This window comes from Calidris pugnax, unplaced genomic scaffold, assembly GCF_001431845.1.
Source record: "Calidris pugnax isolate Ruff unplaced genomic scaffold, ASM143184v1 scaffold36, whole genome shotgun sequence".
Classification (NCBI taxonomy): Eukaryota; Metazoa; Chordata; class Aves; order Charadriiformes; family Scolopacidae; genus Calidris; species Calidris pugnax.
In genome coordinates this window covers 548,613-576,609 of record NW_015090825.1, presented here as the reverse complement: position 1 = coordinate 576,609, position 27,997 = coordinate 548,613, and the positions used below count along the sequence as shown (strand labels likewise).

At 42.2% G+C, this 27,997-nt stretch overlaps 1 protein-coding gene across 1 annotated transcript; it reads right to left on the bottom strand.

Moving 5' to 3' along the window:
* Positions 1-35: 35 nt before the first annotated feature.
* On the bottom strand, positions 36-27,969 carry LOC106886876 (ovostatin-like). The gene is made up of 36 exons (XM_014940135.1): positions 27,848-27,969; positions 27,204-27,387; positions 26,714-26,870; positions 24,972-25,024; positions 24,051-24,071; positions 22,830-22,998; positions 22,195-22,279; positions 21,173-21,284; positions 20,642-20,756; positions 20,310-20,419; positions 18,411-18,569; positions 17,822-18,049; positions 17,237-17,294; positions 16,579-16,724; positions 15,344-15,493; positions 14,629-14,799; positions 14,168-14,300; positions 13,457-13,553; positions 12,751-12,979; positions 11,641-11,764; positions 11,177-11,295; positions 10,678-10,729; positions 9,766-9,849; positions 8,667-8,843; positions 8,128-8,209; positions 7,502-7,658; positions 7,013-7,087; positions 5,812-5,977; positions 5,344-5,564; positions 4,196-4,411; positions 3,667-3,791; positions 3,073-3,163; positions 2,439-2,507; positions 1,312-1,417; positions 895-968; positions 36-155 (listed from the first exon to the last, which is right to left on the bottom strand). Exons 1-35 carry the CDS (start codon positions 27,967-27,969, stop codon positions 907-909), a joined length of 4,425 nt encoding a protein of 1,474 aa, XP_014795621.1. The 3' UTR covers positions 36-155; positions 895-906.
* Between the last annotated feature and the right edge of the window lie 28 nt (positions 27,970-27,997).

Sequence of the window (27,997 nt, the reverse complement as noted above, 5' to 3'; positions counted from 1 at the left end):
AGAGATGTGCCATGAAAGGGAACAGAGAATCAGACACTAGCTCAAACGACGTCACAAACTCCCACTGTGATTAGTAAAGTGAAATGGTCCTTTCCAGGACCTAATGACAGAAGAAAATAGGGTCCTTGACCACTTGTTCAACATTTATGATGGTTCTGCAGGGGGAAATCCAGAAGAAAATAAATTCAGCGAGAACACACCAACAGCTGCAGGATACATAATGTGGTTTCAGGATACTGGGTAGTCAGCCCCTTCTGTGCAAAACAGACAAAAGCTGGACCAAGTTCTTGCAGCATGCTGTGCCCGTACCCCTCCAGAACTGCTCAGCAGAAAACAGCCAACATAACATGGACCTGGATCTCCCCCGCAGCACGACAGCATCATACCTCTGACTAATCAACATATCACCTCTGTGATTCATGTCCCCTCAAGTGTTTTCCTCAGACAATGGATTAACTGTCCAGGAACCTGTTTCTGTAAGTCCATGTGAAGTACCTTGCTTGTGCCCGTGAAGTGTAGGCTTCAGAGGGGAGGCTTTCAAGTATGGCCTTAGGTAGACTAATCCTTGCTAGGTGTAGATGCTTTAGAGGAAACTCTGAAGGTATTTCCCAGTCTTTCTCCATTATTCTGCACTTTCACTTTCACCCTAGAGGCTGAGCTCTTCCCATGCACAGAAACGTGATCTCCAAATGGAGTCCACTGAGCATGTGTCATGGGACAGGGTCTGGCCACTGTCTCTGGCTGCTCCCTGAGAAGCCTGGTGGAGACTGAAGACTCCCTTTGTGCAAGAATAGCTATTGCTCTGCTCACCCTGCCACTCCCTCTGCTCATGCTGCTTTACACTTTCTTACCTGCTTGGTTTTGTGGTTGTTTTTTTTTCTAGCTTTCACTTACCTTTTCTAATCATTAGTCCATTTCTGCAACATCCTCTTTGCAAGGTGACGTATACTGAGCAACAGCATACTCTTCTGGAGAAGGAGGAGAGAAATATTCCTGTTATCCTGGAGAACACTTCCCTTGCCTTTCCCTAGAGATGGATATACCCTACGCACACTTAAGCCATAGATCCTTGAAATCTCCTTTGGTCTAGCACATGCATTTTTATAACTTTCCAGTCATGCCAACCTCAGCGATGAGACCGAGCTCACTAAAGAGAAATGCCTGTCTCCCCTGGCACGAGATCCAGATCCTGATAGAGCTCCAAAGAGAGTTGGTTCCAGGAGAGCTCGTTCTGGATCCCCCTTAATGCATGCAGTGTTTCTCCCCTTGTCCCTCCCCCAACCTTCATACTTGCTAAAATCAAAGACCTACCTGTCTCATAGTAATCATAGATCTGCACAGGAGCTGGCTTGGGATGGGTCACTACAAAGTCCTGCTCAACTGAGAAAGTGATTTCTTTCCTTGTCTTCTGTGAGATCTGGGAATGGAGGGACAGGGATCACACAAGTCATTTGGAGCAGATGAGGGTGGTAACTGATAGACTCTATATTCCAAATCCCGCTGATGCCACACATACAGATGTGGGACATCCATTTTCTGAAACTCATTTGGAAAATCCAAAGTGAAACTGAACAGTTTTAGGTTTCCTAACCTGGTTGTGCTACCTGGTTCTGTAGTTATTACACATCCTATTGCTAGAGAGAGAAAAAATGTCCAAAGGACTGAGCTTAATTCTCCAGGATCTTCCAGCAGTCAGGATGATAGTCTGGTATTCCAACCCCTCCAACTTCAGACATGAATGTTATATGCCACTAAAAATGAGGAATAAATGTATATCACTGGCATATTGGCTTACTGGCATATTGGCTTCTGTTGTTAGTTCTGCAGGACCCCAAGCAAATGTACCTTTACTATATTCTGATCCAGGGATTAGATTACAGGTTACATTTTGGAATTAACTAACATGAGAGTGGAGTGGAAATGTTTCCACAGGAGATCAGAGCAGTGTTTCATGTCCTGTTGGAAGGACTGAGGTTTAGGAGAAGCCTACCGAGGGGACATACACACAAGGGAACCTCTTTTTCGGTGTTTATCTGGTATTGACTGAAAGGGGAAAGAATTTTGATTAATTTTTATGTGCTTTTGTTGGAAGGACTGAGGTTTAGGAGAAGCCTAACATGGGGACATACACACAAGGGACCCTCTTTTCTGGTGTTTATCTGGTATTGACTGAAAGAGGGAAGAATTTTGATTAATTTTTATGTGCTTGTTTTCATTAACTTATTTCTAGTTGCTGGTAGGGCAGGTGTCAGTTTGAAGCTGTTTGGGAGGTTGGGATGCAGTTTGAGGAGTAAGCAGCTTAGTGATTACAGGGCAAAACTGATGAGGAAAGGAACATGATAAATGCACTTTACAGAGTGTATCCATGCTGTAGGTGCATCTGTTACATGCTGTTTGCATCTCTCGTGAAAATCAAATAGACAGTAATTAGAACTTACGTTTTGCAGATAAAGGATAACGTGGTTTTTCTTGTTCTCTATTTGCATCACTGTATGACTCTCAATGAGCTTTAAAACAAGGAAATGGAGTTAAAGATATTTGTAAGCCATTATAAAACAAGTGCTACCTCAGATCCTGCATGGCTGTGGGATTCATTCTGTTCCTAGCTGGGTAGCAAGGGCTGTCAGCTGATTTTTAGAGTCCAAATGTTGCTGCATAGATGGAGAAGACTGAGCAAAACCTGCTGCTTGATTTACTAGGGGGTATATGCACTTCCCACATGCAGGAGAGGCACTGCAGCTCATCTGGGGAATGATGCCTGACTCTGGCATTGTATAGTTTTCAGAACTAGTCTGGCAGGTTTCCCACTCTTTCCCCACCTGAGCGGTGCCAGCTCCCAGCTGCAGTGCCAGCTGGCCAGGCTCTGGCTGGAACCCTTCCTAGTTTTTAATGTGGGAGGGTCTCACAGCTCCCTGTAGGGCATTCCCTCCACCCAGTAAGGAAGATGGTGCTGCCAGGCAAGCACCTTACAGGGTTTGTGGGTGAATGACTCATAACCAGGGCTCTGTTTTCATCATGACCAGTCTTCTCTGTCCCTGGGGTGACTCATTTAATCTCGCTCTGATAGTTTACCTTATCCAGGGAAGACTGAACAGGAACAAAGCCAGAGAGCATCTTCACATCAATAATGACCATGTTGGAGCTTCTGCGCTTCCCCGTGTAACTGAAACAAGAGCAGCCCCTGTCAGTCTGGACCACACCTGAGGAAGCAAACCTCAGCTCTCTGCTCCTGGCTTCATGCAGCATGGGGAGGCTGGAGTGAATTACAAGTGCTTGCTGCTGGGCTCAGATTCCCAGGAGATTCAGAATTAACTAACATGAGAGCGGGAATGGAAATATTTCCACAGGAGATCAGAGCAGTGTTTCATGTCCTGTTGGAAGGACTGAGGTTTAGGAGAAGCCTACCGTGGGGACATACACACAAGGGAACCTCAGACATTCTCTCCTGGGACACAGGAGAGGTCCCTAAGTATGAAGGGGCCAAGTATGTGCTAACGCCATCAGTTACTGTCATGAGGTCTTTTGGGATATTGTGTCTTAGAGGCTGATATCATCAATACGTTGATCAGCTAGTGTTTTTGACTCTATAAGCAGAACTGAATACACACAGCAGTCTTCTCTGTGTGTCTTGTCACCCACACAGCTGGCTTGTTGATGGCACATTACCTGCTTATGAGGACAATATCAAATTTTGCTGGTCGATCCAGTGGGCAGGAAGCATGTGATGTCTTTACGGAGAGCAAAAATCCAAAGGCCCCCTCTGGAAGGTGAATGTTGTATCTCAGTGCTGTCTGGAAGAGGGAAAAAACCCTTTTGTTCAAGCATGCCAAGGGCTTTTCTTTGCGTTCCAAGAGTGTCAAATTTAGTCACGTTTCCTGGCTCTTGGTTTTGTGTGGAAGATCCTTGCTTACATCAGTGACGGACACATCAGACTTCTGCTCTTTAACAATGAAGGTGCTTGTACACAGGGTCACCTCCCAGACAGAAACCAGCTGCTGATCAGAAAGGACTCTTTTTTTTTCATGCTGTGACTCCACTGGAGTCAGAATGTGGGATGGGGCAGAGTATGTTTAAATAGTTTAAGGAAATAAAATAATTAGGAAAAATAAAGAGAAGTTGGGTGGAGAGCCATTAAAAACAGGACTGTGTTGTATGCAGAATGTGAGACACAATGAGGAGGAGAGCAGACACTTACTTGCATAAGTACACACCCACTGCCATTCACTGTTAGGCTGTATTTCCCAGGGACCTCAGGAAGGGGAGTCTCTTGCAACAGGAGCCTGTTTACATTGTTGACAACAAACACCTTCTCGAAAGGCTTTTTGGAAGTGATCTTGACTATGTTTTGTGTAACAGAACTGTAGATGGCGTCGCCGTAAGCAGAGAGAGCTTGAAGAGCAATGACTGTGTCCTGAAGGAAAAGAAAATAATCATAGAATCATAAAATCATAGAATGGTTTAAGTTGGAAGGGACCTTAAAGATCCCCTAATGCCACCCCTACTGCCATGGGCAAGGACACCTCCCACCAGGTTGCTCAAAGCCCCATCCAGCCTGACCTTGAACCCCTCCAGGGATGTGGCATCCACAGCTTCTCTGGGCAACCTGTTCCAGTGCCTCACCAGCCTCACAGGAAAGAATTTCTTCCTGATATCTCATCTAAATCTCCCTTCTTACAGTTTGAAGCCATTACCCCTCGTCCTGTCACTACATGCCCTTGTAAAAAGTTTTCTCTAGATTTCTTGTAGGCCCCCTTCAGATACCAGACAACAAAAGACAATTACCTACACAATGTGCCTGGGTCAGAGGAAGTCAAAGTCACTGTTTCAATACAAAGCACAGTCGCTTCATCCTGGCTAAAGAAACCCTGAATTTGTGTATAATTCCAGGGTTCCCATATCTAAGGAGCCATTTCATTCTGACATGAGTGTTTTAGGGTGGAAGAAGTCTCTCTACTCACATGAAGGTCTCAGAACATTAAACCTGAGCACTAGAGTACATTTCTAGAGCTTTTCATAGTGGTGAAGCGTGTGTTTTCTAGGGAACTACAGAACGTTCTTGGTCATACAACAGCTGGGACTTGGTATTTTCTAGGCTCATCCCTGACACAATTATCTGTATTTGTTGCTAGTCAAATACTCTTGTATGGCTTTGACCTTTCCATAGTTAAGAACAAGAAGGGAAGAAAAAGGTATTTTGGTGTCTGCAAGAGAAAGGCTTGGTATATGTGTGTTTGAGACAGCAGATACAATAAAGAAATAAGGCTAGGTAGTCTTATTTCTGGCACCCTGAGCCAGTGCCCTAAGTCCTTGGACTGGCTGGGGAATAGAAGGGAGTTTCAGCACCTGGGTGGAAGAGAAACCTCCATAGGGATTCTGCTGCCTGATGATCCATTGCACAATCCCTGAGGCCTTTGTGAGATCCTCTTGATTCCTGTTGGGTTTGTAGAGCAATGCCAGCAGCACATAACTGGTGATCTCAACTTCAGCTGATGGGGCATGGTCAAGGAAGGAGGGGGATTTTTCTGATGAAGACCTCTCCCCCTGCTCCCAGTGCTGTGAGCCATCTGAAAAAAACAAGAGAAGATGAGGAGCAACCAGAAGGGTTTATGGGTGTGACTGCTCTAGGCTGCCTCTTTCTCACAAGTACTCTCTACAGGGCAACAGATGTGCTGTAAATTAACTCCATAAATTATTTGTGGAGGTTGGTTTATGTGCCTCTACTCTCAGCACTGTCAATGTTAGACCACATATCATCAGTAAGATCTGTTCCCTTTTCCCACCTCCCAAATTCCCAACATGCCTGAAACTTACCAACTTCCTTTGCTGATTTCTGTAACAATCTAAGGAATGATTCACATTTTTCTGCCTTGCCAGCTAAGCAGAAAGCATAGGCCATGAGTCCCTGAGTGTAAATATCACTGATGTTCTTCTCAGATGCAGTCTCCAGGCAAAAAAAGGCATTTCGAACTACAGGGTACTTAAAAAAAAAAAAAAAAAAGAAAAATAAGTAACATACGGGTCTAATTCAGAACAGTAGTCTTTACCTGGCCAGACATTTATTTTCTTTAAACCTATTCTTCACCCTGTCACCATTACAGCAATGAGAATGGGACTTCAGTTTGTGTAGGGACTTCAGGAGACGGAATTCTTTAAAGAGAAATTTCAGGCTGAAACATCATACAAATCAAGTAGCTTTTCAGTGTGTTCTCAAAGACGTCAATGTATAAACAGAACACTGTTCTGTTTCTTTCACAGCTCATTCCTTCGGCTTACCTCCATGATAACAATTCACTCAGCACTTCTGTAGTTGAGAGTCTGTTGTCTTGAACAAACTCAACCTAGTAGTCTCTATCTTTGGTGACTATGGTATATTTTTAATTTAATTCTGTGGAGTTATAATAGGTTTTTACCAAGTAAAATATGTTCACAGTTTGACTCTGTGTCCTTCCTAATGCATTATCTAATCAGGAAGCACTTCAGAAAGGATAAGAAAAATCAGAGGCAGAAAAAGTCATATATTGAAGTCTAATATCTCTGCTGTACTCTCTTTGGTACTAGCCACTTTTTTAAAAGGACAGATTGGTTTTTTGCTCTGATGGACCTTTTTTTTCCCAACACAGCTTTTAGTTCCATTTGTATGTACCTGCAGTAACTTTTTTGACTGCTCCACGTTTAAAGCTAAGTCTTAGTGTGTGGACTACTACTTGTCACATTTATTTACTGAAAACTAAAAGGTGTCACTTAATCTCATGTCTCTCTAATAGAAGACCTAATCCTACTGTGACCTGTACAATTTCTACCTGAACACTGGTGGCTGAAGAGCTGTAGAGATGGGGACCTGGTCTATCACAGCAACTAGTGCAGGTACAGAGCAGGGTCACGTTCCCTGGGACTTCTCTCTCCCTCTCTCTCTCTCTCTTTATTACCTGGACAATTTGTAGCAGAAATTGGAGCCAAGGCAACAACTTGGGACCAATTCCAGCTGAATTCCAGCAGCTGAAGGTCTCCTTACCGAGCCAGAGTGCCCAGCTTCTAGCATGGCAATGGTGATGTAGGCAGAAAGCGACAGCTCATCATCTACTCCTCCCTGGAAAGGATATGGAGAGAGGTATTTTCAGTCAATGGCAGGAGTTAGAAGCCTTTAAATGTGAATTGCTATATCCCAGTTGGGAGAGTGTGGCCAGCTCTGGAGGCAGTCCACAAGGAAGGAGAGCATACACACAGCAGGGATGGCTCTTAAGAGAAGCCTGCTGCTGGCACAGCAAAAAAACCCATCATTCTCTCAAACTTACAGTTCTGTGACCCTATCTCAGTTGCTCATAAGATGTAAAATACAGTGTGTAGAAGCTGACTAAGCTGAAAATAGTCATTTTGAGATGTGGAGAGTTAGCCCTTGGCAGAGGATGGGCATTTGGAGTAAAGTATAGTTTCTGAAAGTAACAGGATAGCATGTTCTTAATGATAAGAGTGGAAATTTGACAAAGAAGTAATTCTCTACCACCTTCAAGGCATTGTTGAAGAGTGTCCCAACACTTCGGAAGCAGCCATCTGGCTTCTGTTTGCTTGCCAGCCACATCAAGGTTTGAGCCTGGACATTATCATCAATATAGATGAAATGACTAGCTTGTGCAAATGATTTGTACACAAAGGCAGTGAGCCTGCAGGGGAAAGATGAAGCTGTGAGATGAGCATTGGAAGCAGGAACAGAAAAAGTCAGCCCTTCCATTCACACTAGGCATAAGCATGGAAAGTTATACCCAACATGTCAGTGGCTTGCTTTGTCTCTGTGTGCTCCTCCAGGTGAGGGTAGTTAAAGGAACAGTAGCCAGGTGGGACACAGGAAGGTGTCCAACACATTCTGGGGCTGATCCTGGCTACAGAGCACATTGAGTTTCATGGGAGACAGCAGGAGTTGGAACCAAAAAGTCAGCTGGGTCTTTAGGCATCACCTTCTCTCTTCACACCCCACCTGGCAGGGGCTGGAGAGCCATTTTTCTTAGCACTTAGAGAGCCCCAGTCCTAGCCAGCTCTGCACATCTGATTTAGCTAGTAAAGATGTCTTCTGCCTGCATCGTGTGAAGTCAATGTCAATTCATCTCTGAGCCATTTCTGCTCCCAATTACTCACCAGGTGTTCCCTTCTTTATCTCTGGTGCCAAAGATGCTGTAGGACCCATCAGGATGTTTGTATGACAGCTGCTTCTGATAGCCTGGAAAAACATGGAAGTGTTTCCTAGTTTAAAAAACAAAACCCTATTCTGTTTACTATCAGATTTAACTGAAACTACAGTGAGAAAGTACAGAAAGGCAATATACCAAGCGGCGGGGAGCCCTGAGGGAACTTAGGTAGAAGCATGGAAAATCTTGTCCTGCAGAAACACTGAGTCACAGAATAGGTAGAGCTCAGTGCTGTAACTCAGCTAACAGGACTAGGACACACACTGTGCCTCAGTGGAAAAAGAGAAAGGGACTGAAAGACAGAACCTCAAAGGAAACACGAGAGTTGAGTCTCAGCAAAACAGGATAAGGAAGGAAAGAAGATACAGCAAATGTCTTGATGGGGGCAGTCCCCGGGGTCACTGAGCTGTGCTGCTCGGAGAACTGTGCTGCTGCTTCTGCTCAGTGGGAATCTCAGCATGCATTGTAAGGGAAGCAAAAAGCTCTCACCGCTCACTAAATATCCAATGGCCTTGGATTTGACCTCCTCGCTCAGCTGCCCTGTCTTGTTCAGGTAGTCCAGGACGTAGATGTTGGGTGCAAACAGGACCATGTTCTGCTCCCCACAGCCAAACGGCATCTGGAGGAGCTGGTGCAGGTTCTGCATGGCAGTGCCCATGATGTCACCTAAGGAAGAGGAGATGCCGAGGAGGATTAGCTCAACTGATGGCCACAGAAATAAACAGTGATTTCCATTCTGTGGAATGGAAGGCAGAGTCAGGGAAAAGCCTAGCTGGGGTTGCAAGCCCTGCCTGGTGCCGCAGAGATTCCCAACAAGCGTGAAGCTGTCGGTCCTGACTGAGTGCTGGGTGGTTTGTTCTGTTCTGCTTTGCAGTCAACAAAAAAATCCCTTCCCTGCCTTCCCTTATTCAGTCTAAATTGCCCACACCGGAAACGCTATTTTACTGCCCCTTCAAGCAGATCATTCTTACCAGAAATGGAAAAAAAACCCCAGGAAACTTCTGTTTCCAGAGGAGGGAAGGGGAACAGCCCAGAGATGCTACTATGAGCCACATATTGCAGAATTAACAACTAGTGCTGAAAAGGGACATTGGTTATGAAGATGTATCAAAGGCCACCTCTAAATGGCTATTTTTAGGGAAGGTAGCATCGACTCCAGCAAGGAATTTTTGTAATAAGCTGAAACTACCAACATTACTAGTAGTCATGTAACCAAGTCCAAAGTTATTTCCAGGAAAAGGCTGAAAAGATTTCACTAGCTTCTCAGATTTGGAAGTGGGTGAGTGGAAAAACAGTCTTACTGGCATGAGTCTGTCTGGGGTCATAACTCAGAATTTTGCTACTTGAGAGCAAAATATTCAAATGCAATACATTTAAACTGCAAAGGGAAGAAGGATGTAACCAATATTTATACTCTGGTGCAGGAAAGAGAATTGCTGAACAGGATGAGAATCAATCTCTTTGCTCACAAGTTTTCCACACAAAGTGTGGAAACACATTTTGAATCCTGAAAAAGCTTTCATTTTATACTTTTACATTTTCTTTCTTTTTATTTTATAAATTATATATTTATTAATTATATATTTACCAACAACAGAAAAGGAAGCTCTGGCTGATCCTTCCACCACGTTTGTAGGTAGATCTAGAGCAACATCTTGAATAACCACGTCATCTGTGGAGAAAAATATTGTGTGTTTCGGTCATTTGTTAAGGAACGTCGGTCACAGCAGTGAAATGCTCATGGCAGAAGTTGCACAGTGCAAAAGTGAACAAGAAACAGCAATAGCCAGAAACTCACAGCTCTCTCCGAGAACATCAAGAGAGAAGGGGGCACAGCAAAACCAAAGTTGTGAAAAATGGACCTAATAGTGATGTAACCGTCATTGTTCTACAGAAATCAGCTAAACAGGGTAAGGCTGGTGCTCCCGGGCTGCTGTGTCTGTGAATCCTGGGGGGGTCTTTCCAGTGAGACACTGGGAAGAGCTGCTTGGTGAGGGCCAGGGCTGCTTTTGTGCCTCTTTTAGGCAGAGCTTCCAGGAGACTTTGGGAGCTGTTCGCAGTCAGCACAGAGGTGGTGTGGAAGGGACCATTAGAATCATAGAATCCCACTCCCACTAAAAGTGGAAAGCTGCAGGCTACGGTTGTCCTTGGAAGAGAGGACAGCAGTCAAACGTGATTGCAGCAGCCAAACATGAATGCATGAAATGCAGAACAGAGTTTGCACAAAAAGGTCTTCTCCTTTTGATAGATGGCTTCAGAGCAGCCTTCCTTCAGCATCTGAGCACTGTTGACTGCAGCACGGAGGCTGCCTAAGTGATGTGCACCAGATCACACAGGAAGTCTGCAGCAGAGAACAGAACTGTAGGCACCCACACCAGCTGCCATTTAGGCAACCCTGGGGGAAAGGGAAGGGACAGCATCAACGAGCTCTGCAGGAAAGAGTGCAAACTTCAACCTCCCTTTCAGTTCCCCTCAGGACAGCAACATATAAGGCCCTTACCTTTGGTACAGATTAGGGAGTTTTGTGTCTTTTCCCTCCAGATGCCTTCAGGCTGCATGGTAATGGGAAGAAGAGACATGTGCGGTGGATGAGACAAAGCATGCAGAAGAAATGCAGTGATAGAAGAACCACCCACCGCCCCATCCTCCTGCATCCTGAGACAGCTGGATTGAAGCAATACTTTACAGGTTCATACTTGATGTGGCTGCCACTAAAAGGGAGCTCCCCATCAGATGGAGCCCTTCATTTCCAGTTTCTCCTCTGCATGAGGGAGATAATGCACTTACCAACACCCACTGATCCTCATGGAAGAGGACATCAGATGGGAGTGGACTTGGTCTTAGACTGAACACCCAGACCCTGTCCCAGCCAGATGAAGGTGGAGTCAAACCAGGAGTTCTTTAGTGAACCTGAAAAACTTTTACTTGCTTTTGGTACTTTTACTGCATTTTTCTTTCCTCATAGAAGGGAGTAGATGGCAAACTGGTGTCAGCAGTACCTCAACCAACAGTGTTCTGATCTGGGTGTCCCTGTAGTCAATACTGGTGTTCCTCGGTGCTTTGTCTCCACAAGCTCCATCATCCTTGGTCTCTGCAGTAATGCTGAATGCTACATTACCTTAAATAGTAGCAAAAAAAGAGAAAAATATTGACCTCTCTCATGCAGAATGATGGCTAAAGTAAGAAATTTCATCTGATAATGAATGTCTACAGATACTAAGTAGTGCAACGTAATGAATAGTCAGTCACCCTAAGTGAGACATATGGGAAGAGAACTGATTGCTGAAAATGGGAATGATAGACACAGTGCAGTTGTGGAAGAGCTCTTTAGCCCAGACACCTGGAAAGACCAGTGGTAGACCAAGCTCTCCAGGTTGCAAGAGGATTAGGTTTTTCAGGTGAGGTATAAATTGATTAGTATCGCTCTCGGTTCAGAAAACCAGGTGGATTCAAAGGCACTTACCAATTTCTTTGGGGAAAATATTCCAGACATATGTCTTTCTTTGTTTGGCACATACACATCCATCATCCTCTGGGGAGATGAGTTTGGCCTGATAATCAAGGGAGTCTGACAGTGAAACATTAATCTGAGAACAGAAAGAAGAGAGCAATGGGATGAAGATTTTGTACCATAGGCAAATGGCGCTTTATTGTTAGAGTCTCAGTTTATGTCCAACATAAAGAGCATAAAGCAGATTTAAGGTGTGGGATGATGGTGTTAGATGAATCATCCATCATCTGTAGCCTTAACAGTATTCCCTTTTGCTTCTCATGGTATTCTCCATTGAGATATTAAATATCAGAGGTCCCTTCCAACTCTGTTGAATCTGTGAATCTTATGCATGTGTCTGATTCCTGATATTGAGTTATCTTCAGTTGACCTGGTCCTAATGGCTTTGAACTAACTTGCAAAGGAAAACACTCATTAGAGTTTGTTCTCCTGTTGTTGTAGGAATACTTGAAAAATAAGATTTAAGAGATGAAAGCCTCAATAACAAAGTTGTTTTTTTTTTTAATGTTTAAAACCCTAGGCCTTTTTGTTTTGTTAGGTCAAATCCTTAATGAGTTTAGAAAAAAATTCCTAAATTGTGTCTTGATTTTTCCTCCTTTGATGGTGATCTCCTTGTGAGAGTGGAGAGCTGATTTTCAGCATTCAAATCAAGCAGAAGAAATCTAGACTCTATACTCCACACTTCTTCACACTTTCATATATACCCCTAAAGAAAAAAAAACACTCAAAAACCACTGATGGCTTGCATGACTGTGGATGGTGAAAGGTACTCTGAAAAGCACTTGTTTCCTTCCTCTATGGATCTCTAGAGAGAGTTGCTTATACACCCATCCTAGTCATAGCTCATACAGATCTTCCTCTGCTTAGGAGGACAAATCCAGTCAAGATAATCTGTCATTAGATAGAATGAGCAGCGTATTAATCAACTGCAGGGACAGATCCAGTCATCTACATCAATAATTTTGCTGGCTTTTTTTTTGTTTGTTTTTTTGTTTGTTTTTTCAGACTACAACGGCTGCACCTTCTTTGGAGATGTGGTGAGGTCTCAGAGTGTTTACACACCTTAATGCAGTGGTCAAGGTAGTTGAAAACATTGGCTCTAAGCAGGAAATCTTCTCCTCGGATGATAGAGTATGGCAAAGTCAAGTCGATAAAGAAAGGCTGGAAGACTGTCAGGGTGGCAGGCACAGACACACCAAATCCAACCAACTCCTCCACACAGAAAGCACTGGCCTTCCATTCGGTGATGGTGTCAGGGATGGTGTATGAGATATTGGCTTTTCCAGTAGAGCTGGTGGGAGAGTTTAGTAATGTTAAGTTTCATATACGTTGCTTATCGGTAGAGGCAATGGGTTTTGAAAATCAGCAATACCCTTATTCAGTCTGCAGAAATACCACATCCAAAGTTCCCTCCAAACTTATCAACCAAATTTTGTAATAAAAGCCCATTAAAAAGTTCTTCTGACCATCATTTTCCTGAGTTTGGAAAGAAGACTCAGAATTCTTGTTTTGCAGACCCATATTTTAAATAGAGGTGTCCGTCTTCTTAGGAAGGGAATATGACTCATGGTGCACACAGTGTGGGAGTAGATGTCTTTTGGGACACGGAAAAGAGGAGGGCAGGTGGTCAGTGATAATTGAAAAAGCTTGGTCTTCCAGGCCAAAAGGTAAGAAGAGATGGCAAGGACTTGCCACCTTGCAGGACATCAGGGGACATATTTAATAACTCTTAAAAGCAAGGCAAAGAGAGGGAAGAAGCAGTACTCACTTAATTAGGACTATATCCCAAATCCAAGTTTCGGGGAAGAATTCCCTAATAGTCTCAATGATAAATCTCTTCCCACGTTCCTCTCTAGCAACTTCAGCTGGTAAGAGATAATGGGAATTTAGTCAAACCTGGTTCATACAATGAAGACTCCCAGAAAGAACAGGTTTTAATATGCATGGACCAATATGAGGGATGATTAGTGTTTACCCATTTCTTTCTAACTGAGACTACCAGCAATGCCACACAAATATTAATTCACGTCACTAATATATCTGATTTAGATATAACTTGGTGTCACAGAGAAAGAAAGCATTACTTGAAGTGCTTTGGTCTCCAGATAAGAGCACAAGACACCGAGGGCTAGAACTTAGGTCACTTGGCTCTTAGATCTCTTTGCTCTCCCCACTTTCACACAGTCTTTTCAAACAGTGTCTTTTCAAAGCTCTGATCAGAAGGCAATCAGTGTCAGCAGTGTTAGTTTTGTGTGACACTCTTGAGTGCCAACACTTCCCAGCATGAAACTGGACATGAATGAGAAGCATAGACCTGAAAGGCTTTTTTGGGCCATTATGCTAAGCCATCTCATGCTGTGCCAGACCAATATTCAATATAAATACCAACGTGATTCATGAGTACTCTCTATGTCCATGTCACACGAACACCACTTCATTTAAGGAGAAAAATATAATCTCTTTCCTCTCCCCTTATTACCTGATGACTTAATATGTTGTGTAGAAGCCATGAATCCTGCATTCAAGAAGTATTGTGGACGTCTGACAGTCTCACTAGAACACACAACTGGTTGCCGAACCTTTGAGTTGGTAAAAAATTTCATGCCCATGTCCTGTAAAACACACATTTTGGTGTTAGCCATAACCATACTACAGCTGAGGTTTATTCCTTTCCTCCTTCTTTCCTATTACTGCCTTTATACTACAGAGATGCCCAGAGACATCTCTGCAGAGACTTGTGGGAGCTTTGTGCATTCTGGAAAATCACAGTAGGCATGAGAGTCAATTGAGGACAGATGTCCATGAGGAAAGTTTGTCACGTATGAGTTTTACTAGCAGTGTAATTTGCAGAATGGCAGAATAATCTGAAAATCTAAATATCTAAAGTTGCATAAATGGAAACTCACTTAAATAGGTTCAATTAATGTACAAGACATTTACCCTGAGGAACTGATACACATCTGGGCCTAATCCAGACATTACAGGTGTGTAATACAAGCCTTTGTGAAAGATGTTGTCAGATGATACACAGGGGTCTTGCGGGTCATCTTCTAGATTGAGCCCGTTGAAGATGTAGCCTTGAAAATCTTGCAGGGGATGCAGGCTGTATATCTGTGAGGGGAGAGGAAACACAGAACCTGTGGGTGTGTAAAGATCAATTCTGATGACAGCATCATGGGCTGCCAGAGCTGAGATGTTGGCCCATTTCAAAAAATGCTGTTTCCTGTACTGAAAACCAGGCTGGACCCAGATGGTGGCAGTCAGCGGCACAAAGTCTAGTTGGAGGTCGGTGACTAGTGGTGTATCCCAGGGGTCAATGCTGGGTCCAATTCTGTCCAACATCTCTAATAATGGTCTGGGTGATGGGCCAGAGTGTACCCTCAGCAAGTTTGATGACGGAACAAAACTGGGAGGAGTGGCTGACCCACCAGAGGGTTGTGCTGCCAGAGACCAGTCACTGGTTAAACCAAATCCCACATGGACGGGGACCTCCAACTGCCAAGAAACAAAAGCTGTGCATTGCCTATTATAGATGGTTTATGACCAGCACATGCAAAAAGCAGTAGAAATCTATGACAGTCTAACAAGCTCAAGTGGAGAGTCACTGTAACGGAGGAGAAGGAAGGGGTGGAAGGCATTTTCCTGGGCATCTTACCGTTTCTGCAGACAGCTCTGTCTCGGACTTCAGGAGCAGGACGCTCTTATCCACAGCCCTCACAGCACAGAAGGAGTTGGCAGCAGCTTCAAGGACTAAGCTGACATTGGAAGCCGAGCGCGTCCGCTTTTCAGAGAACTGCAACTGGACCTGAAATTTGTTTAACAGACGTTGGTGTGGCCAGTTCCCACTGCTGGGGGCTGCTCTGGATGCGTGTGTGAACGGAGGGGAAGAAGGACCGTAGAAGGCTCTTCTATTAAAGAACCTCCTGATAAAGTCTCCTCCCTGTAGAGAGCTGCCTGGTCTCCACTGCCTCTGTTGACCAAGCCTCTGATATAATGGGGGTTTAGGCAATAAGTACATTTTGACTCCTAAGATAGCTTAGACAAAGCCTATCTCAAGTCTTTTAAAATAAAGTGTGATTCTGTTGGGGCTATTATCAAATGAAATCTTATTATGACACAGACTACATGTAATAAGCATTACGGTGAGAAAATCAGATTTTCACTAGGTCCATGGCCCGCCTTAGCAAATATTTAAACCAGATGCTACTTTGAATCTACTCAGAGCAAAATCTATTTCACATTTGTGTTAGGTAAGAGGGAAAAATTGGGAGGGGAGGGCCACACCAGATAACTGGAAACATCTTGCTTAATCTCACTTGTTTTGTTTTCTCCTAGTGTTTCATGTTTTTTAAGCTATTAGGAACTGAATATTAGAAAAATCTTAATGGTGAAATCTGCTTTCAAAATGACGAATGAAAAGGTACCAGTGGAAAAAACATGGAAGGAAAACTTAAACCCCAGATTGTTATTTTTGCTTTCTTTTCTATATGTATGTAGTTCTGGTAAACATGAACTGCATTTTTCAACAATAAGTGTAAAAAATTAGATTAAATAGTGAAGTGTGTTTGCTATGCTGAAGAACAGACACTCTAAACTAAATAGGACACTAATAAAGTTCAAGAGAAGCAGGAACCATCTGGCAGTAGCATGGGTTTCCTAAAAAGTAATTTTTAATGTTAAAATAAGATGAATCATTTGACTATAAGGCCAGGAGGTGGTGGTAGAGGAGAGATATAAGGCTGAAGAGAAAAAAGGAGAATTAAGAGACTAATGTTGAGACAAGTGGATGGAAACAAGAAATAAAACTGGAAATATTTTGTGAATATCCGTACAGAGATTTTGTGTTTATCTCACAGCAGGTAAGACTTGCTGTATCTTAGTGCCTCTCACCTTGTTTTTGAAACACTTCTCAATTGGAAATCGGACACTGTCTGCCACCAGCTCCTTAGCAGGGTGTAAGGTATATACCAGCAACCGAAGGGCTGGAGCCATTTTCTCATTGACCACAAGTGGGATGGTGAAAGTGCCATTTTGGTCTGTTAGAAGAGAGAAAGGAAATAATAAGTAGAGAAGTGCAAAGATCTGCTGTAATAGTAGCCATCCTCAACTGTACCAGTCAGTGGAGCAATCCATATTTCAATGATAAAGTGAAAAATCCTGGATTTGCCAGGAGGTGACATGCCTGGGTTTGGATCCAGATGCTATTGGGTTTATTGAGGGTTGGAACATGTGGACAGATTCAGATAGCCCCCTAAACCAGACACTCTCCACTCCCTATGTTTCCCTTTGGAAAGATCTTTACAGGACGCTACTTGACTCATATCAAATTAACTAATCACTGGAATAAATCTTACTTCATAGTGATCTTAGTGGTAGTGCTTCGTGGTATCATGCACACATACATGGATGGTGAGAGGTACAGCCCCCCCAATAGCTGCTGTATATATCCAGGAAGTTTTGGTCTGTTTGTTAGTTGGGGTTCTTTTGTTTTGTTTTGTTTTGCTTTTCTGTTTTTAATGCAGAAACATATATTGGCAACTTAACTTACCAGCTTGGATATTAACTTTAATTTCCCCTGTAAGGACAATCTTGCCTTTTGCCATGCCCTGTGCAGAGAAGAGCAACACATTTAGGTGTCAGGAGAGTTTTGAGAGAGAAAGTGGCAATCAAGTTCAGTGTGCATCGATAAAACAATCAAGGCATGTATATTGAGATGGCTTCACATCCTTAAATGTCAGCCTCAGGGCATGCTGGATGCTCTCACTGCTGCTGTTCCTGCTGGGGCCCTTCTCACTGGTCAGAAAGCAGAAGGAAAAGGAAGGGGGAGGCAGAGAATACCATAAAGAGTTTCTTGGAGGGAAGGGGCAGGAACCCTGGCCAAGGACATTATGAAGGTGGTTCCTTATTGTGAAATAGAGTAACACGGCCAGAAATGGGGGTAATTTTTCCTGAGTGGGTAGTTTTGCCAAGCCTCCTGTTTCTGTATTTGGGTTGTTGGCCATTGGGCTGGCTGGTAATCCAAAATCTGGAAGAGCACTCATTGACATAATGGATATTATGTGAATATGACAATGACATTGCTATGGATAGCAGATAGCCCTTTCAGCAAGCCACGCAACAACTCCACGCTTACCACATAGTAGAAGTTCATGGTGTTGATGCTCTTGTATCCTTCTGTGTTCAAGACATAGTGCACAGTGATCATTCTCTTCTGCCCACACTTCAGATCTTGCCACAAGGGCTCAATCCTCACAAAACTGCTAGTCCAGGAGTAGAAGCGTTGGATGGAGAGAGATGCATCAGGGTAGGAAGGCTCTATCCAGCCTTCAGGGTGGCACTGGTCACTGGTTTTGTACGTTGCCTGATCAGGAGAGGGAGTGGGGAAGAAAAGGAAACCAAACATATATCACTAGGGAAATCAATATCATGTACTGACATCAGAATGATTAGATCACCCATTGCATATATTTAAGAATTGCATCTAAAGCCATACTGGTAAAGACAAAGCAGCTCAATGGTCTCGCAGCCTTGCAGCAAGCCATTGCATTGCAACAACTCAGGTATTTTCTTTTTAAGTAATTTTGAGAGCTCTAGAACATGAAGCAAGCCAAAGAAAGCACATTTTTACTACCAGAATTCAAACCTCATCCCTTCTTTTTTGGGTTCAGTTTCAGAGCAGTTTTCTCTCTCTCTGTCTGTTTTCAGCCTTGTTTTGTACTCACTCTCAGACTGATCTCAGGATCAAACATCTCAGACGTATCAATGCTAAACTCTGCAATGCCGTTATCATCAGTGGTGAAGTTGTCTGTGTTCTTGTTGTTGACAAATAGGTGAATAACCTCATTGGAAATAGGAGCATTGTCTTTGTCTACCAGCTTGACCTGTAGAAGAGAACGTGAGATGTGTTCAGCGTGTTATCTTTCTGTATGCAGGTATTAATGTTTTTTACTCCTTTGCTTTCCACACAGCAGAATTGCTTTTTCTTCTCCCTTCAAAGCAATACTTTAGAACTGAAATGCCTCTCTTTGCTTTCTGGCAGCTATCTCAACTATCTTATGAAGTTTGAGGCAGGAGCTTCCTCAGCATCTGCTACATCATTGATAATATCCTTTCGTGGAGCAAGAACTTATTATGTCTCATCTCTTTCCTGGTCAGTCCCCTCGAACTACACATTTCCAGTGTAAAGATATACTTCCTTTCCTCCATTTTTTTTTTCTTCTTTCTTAGTCTCTAGAGTCTGCTGCTGGTACTTTCAGTGTGTGAAGGTCTTTTCTCCAGATCTTTGTTTTGAATGTTTTTCTGTTTCTGTCCCCACCATCTCTGCTGTTTATGTGTTAAACAAATAGAAAATAATGGACACCACTAGGTAAATTCTAGGCTGCTGTAAGTGAGCATTCATTTTGAGGTTTTTTCAGAAAAAAGATGGCAGAAGTAGTAATATATTAAATACAAGCTAAAGAGATTAACTATCCTCACTGTCCAGAAACGACATGGAGAAAAACAACCTCTGAAACAAAAATATGGGACTAATAATATGGGACTAAAAGTATTGAGGTGGATGTTGATTTCAGTGGGACTGAAGGCAACTAAAGTGAAGGCATACAACATATGGCCAGCAACAGATGTTTCAAAGTGCAGGGAATGACCATGAATGGCACGTGGTGGCACCAGGATAGTGACTGGGATCTGCTGCAATTTGAGAACGTATGAGAATCAGTGGCTTCCAGACAATGGTTCCCCTAATATGACCCTCAAGGGACTTTTTTTTGCACAAAAGTGAAGAAGCTGCCTGGAGCCATAATTAGCAGCTTTATCTCTGAGATGTGACATCGCAGACCCCTAACACTCATCTTTTAGCATGTTTAAACTCTACTGTGTGTGAGAATGTGTGTGTCTGAGGAATTTACTGTGATGCATCACCCCAGGAAGTCTGTTGACCCTCAGCCTCCAGTAGGGGTGGTGAGGTACACAGCAATCTGAAGAATGGAGTGGGAGTGAGGACCAAGTGAGAAAGTTATATAGACATCTTCCAGAGGGGAAAAAAAAAATAATCCATGAAATACAATCTCTTTTCTTCTTTCAATTCTATTGGTAACATGTACCCTTATTCTTTCCTCATTGGAAGAAGCTGAACTGAAGGAAAGAGAGAGCTTTATCCCTACCCTTTAAACCACTGGCAGAGTTATGTGGGATTTGTCATGAAATATAAAATCATTAAAAAGCTTTTTGAGATGGAAACTATTGTTATTTCCTTGATTTTTTTTTTCTTAAGTTCCTTCCACTCTTTCTTTCCTCATCCCCCAGTTTTTTTGTTTATCTCTGGCTAACATATGATGGTCAATTCAGAAGGGAGAGACAATGATTTATATCAGGCTTAAAAATGCAACTCAGAAAAATGCTAGTTAATAGATTGTTTTTATTCAAAGTATTTCTGGTAGAATCAAACTCAGAATAAACTAATACTCTTCAGTATTCAGAACTATCAATAGGGTACTGTATGTAAAGAAATAAGCTTGGGGTGAGCACTCTCTGCCCTAAACAGTCCCCCAGATATAGTCACCACTTGTCATGCGATTGCCTGTCAGTCATCTTCAATACAAGTTCTCTATGCCCTTGCTTACCTGTCCAAAGTAAGGAATTCCTCTTTTGTAGTGACGATCCATGTTTTCAAACTGTATGCTGCTCATCACCCGAGTTATGGGAATAGACCGAGTAGCTGTAAGTTGCAGGCCTGTAAGACACATCCAGAGTCAAGAGACAATATACTTGGTCTTACGTATGCCTTCATCAGAATTTCAGACTTAACCTTTGCCTGGAGATGGTCACTGTGCCTATAAAAATGTGTCTTCCTCGGGAAGACATCCTCGTACTTAACAGGCAGAGGCTGAATATCTCCTTTTCTCCTTTTTGACCAAACCACTGTTGCTGTTTCTGACTGTCTAGAAGGGATTACCTGTTCCTTTCTCTGTGACAATGGCTTTCACATCAAGATTCCTCATGTACCCAATGCGATTTAGCTCAAAGATGTTGGAGCTGAAAACCTGGGAGAGGCAACCCTCTGTATCCAGCTGGAAAGGGAAGAAAACAAAATCCTATTACCAAGGATCACAGCTTTCAAAGGATGCTGGCAGTACACAGTACCCTTCTTTAGCGAGTCTTTTCCCCCTACTTTTAACAGGATTTATACAGGACTGATGGAGACATCACTGTCTACACTTTTCAGATGGGAAACTGAGTCATGAAGAAGGAACTTTCTTCAGGCCTCAGTCATGAAGTCATGAAGAAGGAAGTCTTTTTTCAGGCCTCTAGGAAACCAAGAAGAGAAATTAGGCACCCTAAGTTCCTAGCTAGTGATTGAAGCAAATAGATTAGTAGAATGAAGTGAGGCATCAAGGAGAGAAAGAAAAGTGTGGTAAGCAAAGGGAGAGAAGCAAGAAGACAAGAGAGGACAAGCACAAAGAGGAATAATAATAATGTACCACACCTCTTTGGTAAATGATTGACAAACTGGGCTTCTCTTGCACCTCCCATATGAATCAAAATCCCTGCATACACTGAGCTGGACTTTCCCTTCTACAGGCTGGCCGTAGGTGTACCTAGGGGAAGAGGAAATATATCCATGAGCTGATGCTTGAAAAATGGGCTTAAGCTGACATATGCAGGAATAGACCCAGGACAAGCAGTGAGCTGGGAAGCTAGAAAATGCAGTAGCTTCTGAGGCTTTTTCCTAATTCTTCTGCTGTTCCAAAAAGATAATACAACTCAAAAGTTGAAATATTAATGAGTTCTGTTTCACCCCAAAACCCACGAACCAAAACCACACCTCAAACATAAAAATAAATACGTCTATAAGCATGATGGACAGGCATGGCCACCAAGCAAATTATGAGTGTTGTTTCCACTCTTCAGCTTAGACTGAAACACCTCAAACATAAAAATAAATACGTCTATAAGCATGATGGACAGGCATGGCCACCAAACAAATTATGAGTGTTGTCTCCACTCTTCAGCTTAGACTGTTCTAGACTCACTGAAATCAAAGCAAAACTACTCATATCTGCAAGGGGATCAGGATTTCAACTCTGGATTATAAGTTTTAAGATTTTAGTGTTAGAGTGAGCAAGGATCTTCTGAAGGACAAAGCTTGGAGTGGACTTTAAAGACAGCTGGAACTCTAAGACCCCTGCTAGAATTTAATCATGCTCTTCTGTATGAATGTCTCCCTCTAAAGTGGGTTGTTGGGAGTGGTCACATCCCATTTTAGCAGGGAACCTCTCAAAAAATTTATTCAAGCCACTGAACACCAGTTGAAAGAGAATACTGATACAATAAAATGAGATGAGCACACAAGTAAATGAAAGCTCCAACCAGCTAACTAACACTGACCAACCTCTTCTGAGGCCCTGTTTATATTTGTCTCTTCTCTAAGCCCTGTCTCTTTCCCCAGTTCTTGGGAATTTCTTGCTCTTCAGCATATTTCCTAACCAATTTGCACCTGGTACTTACTCTCCACAGGCTTTCACCGTGAACTCTGAATCCAGGACTGTAAGGCTTTCTGGTGCAGTGACTGTGACATCAAATTTTGGCAACACTAGAACAAAGAATGAAAATAAATAAAAAAACAACAACACTGGCACATTGTAAACTTGCAGGCCCTCCTGAAGTGAAAGAGGAAATGAGGCTATATCATCAGTGTTAGTCACAGGTGGAACGGCATCTCAGCAAATGGTTGAGAAGTGGCCTGACCTGCAGAGGCTCAGGAAAGTATTTCTACAAAGCTTTAAAGAGAAGCCAGGGCTTCTGATGTGACTCCTGTGATGTCTAGAGCTTTAGTCAAGAAAATTAGTAGATGTGGCTGGGAGAAGGTTAGTCTGTCACAGTGAAATTTGCAATCAACTTATTAATTTGTTGTGCAAATTATTTTCTGTCTGAATCCGTCCAAAATCGTTAATTTATCTTCTTCAGGCTTTTTACTGTCTTTTTTTTTTTTTTTTTTCCCCTACGGTTCTTAATGAGAACTAGTTGAAGTTGCATTTGGCAGGAAGCTGTTTGAAGTTTTAGCAGTCAAAGGGCTTGATTGATAGGGGGCTCATCCCTAATAATGTTTTCCACTCTGAATAAAAACAAAGGGTGGCATTTACCATATTCCTCCACAAGGAATGAGTGATTTGTTTTATCTCCCGACATCTTTGCTACGATAATTTTGTAGCTCCCCAGGATAGGCTCTTCAGTTAGTGGGAATTCAATCTGGATAATGTTCATCTCTGACGTCACATTTTGCCACTGAAAGATCCTGTTGCCCTGTGGATCCTGAAGAAAAAAAGAATACAGACTCACAGTTTGTTTGCTTTGGAAATCTTTTGCTACTAGCATACAAAACCAGAAGCAAAGAAGAAAATAGGGCAAATTGCTTTAACTCATTGGTGAAGTTGTGTAATGCAAGTGCATTGAGATAAATTATGCCTTTGTATACTCTGATTATTAATGTTGCTAGATTTTCATCTGTGGATCTCAGATTTAGGCATCCTCTGCCAGCCTAGTTATTAGTTATTAGTCTCAATCATCAGGGGAAGCTGCACAATAATGCTCTTCCCTGCTTTTTAATATGTGTTGCTCTACTTTTATGCTGAGAGGATAGACAGAAAATCTTCTTCATGTTTCCCCTTCTGCCGAGCTTATCCCGTATAAATCCTGGCCTTTAGCAACCCCAGCTTTTTTTCAGCTGCTAGAAGAAGGAAGGAAGCATTTCTTCTGCATTCACTGATGTGTCATTTGCCTCTCAGTATATGTTATGTCAGTTGGACTAAAGAGGACTCATTCACACCATTTTCTTGAACTCTGTAAAGCACCGACTGCGGAAAAAACACACATAGAGCTCAAAATATGCATGTTTCGCTGCAAACAAAATAGTTACCTGGCTACATGATATAAAATCAAAACTTGCAAGAACGTTATCTAGACATGGACTGCAATTGCTATTTTAAAAGTCATGCCATGGAAGAGCTAACATAGCTAGTAGTTGTAACCACAGGCTATATTTGTTCATAGTTTTCAGCAGCACTTGAGTAATGAAAAGATATACCCCAAAATAGGTTGAGCAAACTGAAGGAGGTGGAGGGGAGTCAAAGGCAGTCATAAGAACAGTACAACTTTTAACTGCTGAAATGAATATAGGTATGCTTTCCATGTTAGTAAGGCTCAAACAGCATCCTGTGATTTTATGAAGTTCCTGTTAACTTTTGCCAGACTACTCAGGAGCAAGATTTGGCTGTGTGTAGACACATGCAAACTGGAGTAAGTACATATGCCCTAGATTTTATTTTTAGATGTGTAATACAGTGCAAAGAGAAAAAAAATCTTACCTGAATTGCAATCAAGGGGTACTGAAAGAGGAAAAAAACAGTGGGAGAGGAGATTAGGTGACTGAACAAACAAGAATTAATTTTCCCCAGGACTGTGAGGAATGTATAACCAATAATCAGTATAATGCCAATAATCAGATATCCTCATCTCTTACTATAATCAGTTAAATAGCAGTTTAACTTCAATAAAAAGATTACATAAAGGGAAGAGATTGAAAGGAGAATGTTGAGGCAGTTTCTGAACATACTGCATTTAGTGCAATCCCAGAGCATCTGAGTAAATAGAGATGCACGTAAACTGTGATTTGGACTTCTTTGGTCTTATGTCCTCACTCTGCTTATTAGCACCAGCTTTTTTTTTTATTTTTTTATTTTTTTTGTAATGCTGTGCTGTTTTCTGCATTACAACCACATGAGAAGAGGTCACCCTTCCATCTCTTGGCTTCAGCATGAAGACAGCTTGCTGGCAATGAAAAGGGTGCCTCTGATGACACAAACAATTGTGGTAACAACTTCCATCTTCATTTCCCCATTTCTAAAATGGGCAAAGTACCAGGTGGATGACTTACCAATTCTTTGCAAGCACCAACTGCTGAACAGTAACAGCAGGAGACTGAACCATGGGCTTTCCGGTCAGAGCTAAAGTAATGTCTGCAGCAACTAAATGAAGGGTTTTTGAGCCTCTTTCCCAGCAATAGCAGCAGGTATCGTGTCAGGAATCCAACCTGCTGCACACTTGCACTCTTCCCTGTGAGTCTAATGTAAGGGTGGGTTATAGCACGTGCTTAGGAAAGAATGTAAATTCTTTGGCAGTTAATCTTGCAACATCTCATTTTATCCACAGCAACTGTCTATTTAAAATTTGAGAAGAGGTTGTCTGCCAGCAATTTTAAATACAGGGGAATATTACTGGTCACTCACCACCTCCTGAACAGGTTTAAAATTGAAATCCAGGGCAACAACACGAAACATCACTGGAAAGACAAGAAAGAGGGTGTTAGCATTAACTGTACTTTATTTGGCTGAGCAAGGTGTTTTGCATCCATTAGTACTCCTAGTTTCACTGCATCTTCCCACAGTCCCATTTGCACAGGATGCAGGTAGTTAAATGCATCTGAAGGTAAAAGAATTGTACACAGACTTTGCTGAGGGGAGTTCTCACACTCTTTCATGAGATTTTGCTTAACCTCAGAGGAAGGGGACAACTGAATGAATGAGAACTGCTGTGCAGGTCAGGCAGTCTCAAGTGACAGCCATAACTCTTTTAGTAGCCTTCTGCATGATGTAGGCAAGCTTGTTCCTCTTCATTTCCTGATCTCTAAATCAGGGTTTGTTGCTTTGAACATAGGAAAGTTCCAAATATTACTGAAACTAGGTGAATTGTCAGTTTTTCCTAATGCAGTGTAATTGCTCTTAGTTCCCTTTGTTTTGATCTCATCCTGTAGAGGTTTTTGCCATATTTTTTTTCTTTAATTTTTACAAGAGAAAAACTGAAAGAAGAACAGTGAATTAGTGCACAAGGAAAATAATAAAATCATGTTTCAAAAGTTACAAAGCATTACCTTTTCATAATTTAATTTAGTTACTGCTTCCCCCACTTCAAAACAAAGCCATTTGACAAAAAATCAAGCCAAATAATCAAGGTGGACACCTTGGTGGCACGAAATTCTGATTGGTAAGCTTTCCTTCATACTATTTATCTATGTAGATAGAACTCATCACAGATTAAAGTATAGCTCATCTGGTCTAATGGCTGTATTATTTGGATGACCTCTGGAAAGAAGTATTCTTGTAGAGTTTTGTAGTGTTCTGCCTGTGTGCTAGATGCCTTAAAGCCTAAAAGTGAATTAAGGAATGGATCTAGACAAATGGTTCTTTGCATACATGGAGCTCTGACGAAATTCTGATTGGTAAGCTTTCCTTCATGCTATTTATCTCTGTAGATAGAACTCATGGCAAATTAAAGTATAGCTGATCCAGTCTAATGGCTATATTATTTGGATGACCCTCTGGAAAGAAGTATTCCTGTAGTGTTTTGTAGTGTTCTGCCTGTGTGCTAGAAGCCTTAAAGCCTAAAAGTGAGTTAAGGAATGGATCTAGATAAATGGTTTTTTGCATACATGGAGCTCTATTTGATGGCCAGGTGAGAAGTATGGATAAGGGAACAGCATAAGTGCAGGGAAAGCAACAACATGAAAATATGCAGTCTAAAGCCATCAGAACCGAGAAGGTAAAAAGCATGATTTTGTCTTTAAAAAATTACAATTAATTTTAAAATAATGGATTTCACTCTTGGTCTTTAGATTGTCTTTGGTGCTAACAGAAGACTGGGGGAGCACTGTTTTATGCCAGGCACTTAAGCAGTGATCTAATCACCTCTTTCCACTATCTTGACCTGTCACCAGTAATGAAACAACAGCAGTAAAAGGTCCCCTCTTCTATCATCTGGGAGGAAGGGACAAAGAAAATAATAGAAACCATGGGATGACAGTCTCCTGCCATCCTGAAGATGACTCTCTGAGCTCCACCACAAATACTTGTAATGGTTTTAACAGAAACTCTGAAGAAACTGGCTATACTGAAGCTTAGTCTGAAAAATACCCGGCAGTCAGAAGAAGAAATTGCTTCTTAAGGGGCATGTTATAAACTAAATAGATATTCACCGCTCTGTCCTGGTTTGTAGATGGGCTTGTCTGTCTGCACAAAGACAATGCTTTCCGTGTTCCAGATCATCACTGACCGCCGCTCTTCTAGGCTGACTGTGGTGCCCTTGGCAGAGAATGAAATGAAAGCCAATGGGGCAGAACTGACAGGAGGAATCTGTGAGGAAACAGAAAAATAAGGGGAGGTTGCTAGTCTTAAAGTCATTTGCTCCAGAGCCTATGGAACAGCTATACCTGTGGCCTGGTCTCATGTGAAGAGACACTTGTCTCTCTTCTACCACCTTCATCACCTTCCATCACATTTCTTGGACCTTTTTAATTTCTTATATCTATTAAAAATACCTCCTTGTCTGATATATCTCTTCTCTACTTCCTTTTTCCTTCAACAAGTCTTATTTCTTCTGTTGCTTGTTCCTCTCATGTGCTCTCTGCTCTAAGTTTCTTGTCCCTCCCTACTTTTCCATTGGGACATAAATTAAAATTAATTTACCGTGAAGTTGAAGCACTGTAGACCGTTGCTGGCTGTCATGGTTTTCTCAAAAATAGTGGTGTTAACAGCACCATATTCAAGGATGACTCTGACGGATATTGTCTCGTTGAGGTTAAGGAACTGCAGGCAAACCTGGCCTGGAGAGTCAGTTTGAAGGACAGCAGGCACCATCAGGACATACTGCCTGTGAGATCCAAACATCAAAGTGATCACAATATAGAAAAAGGAGAAACAGCCTCAACAGGATGAAAAACATACAAAGCATTATTCTTCAGTACTCACTGATTAGTTTAGGTTAAATACAGGACACTCTGCCAATGCCCCTAACTCTTGCCCTTTTGTCCTTTCTCTGAGTCCTGGACCCACCTGCTTTTATCAAAGAACACTGCTATTACTACTGCTTTTTTTCTTTTCTGAACACACATGTCAACTTCTGTGGCAGCTCTGCAATAGACAGAAGGTCTGCTTCATATTACATGAGAACCATTCACTTGTCATCCACATTCCAGTTTAACTTAGCTCTCCAGATATAAAAGATGAGGCATGGCAGTATTTAATACTTAAAGTCAATTTAGTGGTACTAATTAGCACTGTCTTCAAAGCCTTATCATGAACACTACTAGTAATAATATGGTAGTTCTTACGGCTCAGGTTCCTTGGCAGCTGTTACATGCAGGAGAAGAATAGCCCAAAGAAACTTCAGCCACATTTTTCTCACTGGGAGACAGAATAAAGAGATAAGCTCTCTTCCCGAGAAAAAATTCATTTCCTACTAGTTCAACGGCTCTGCAACA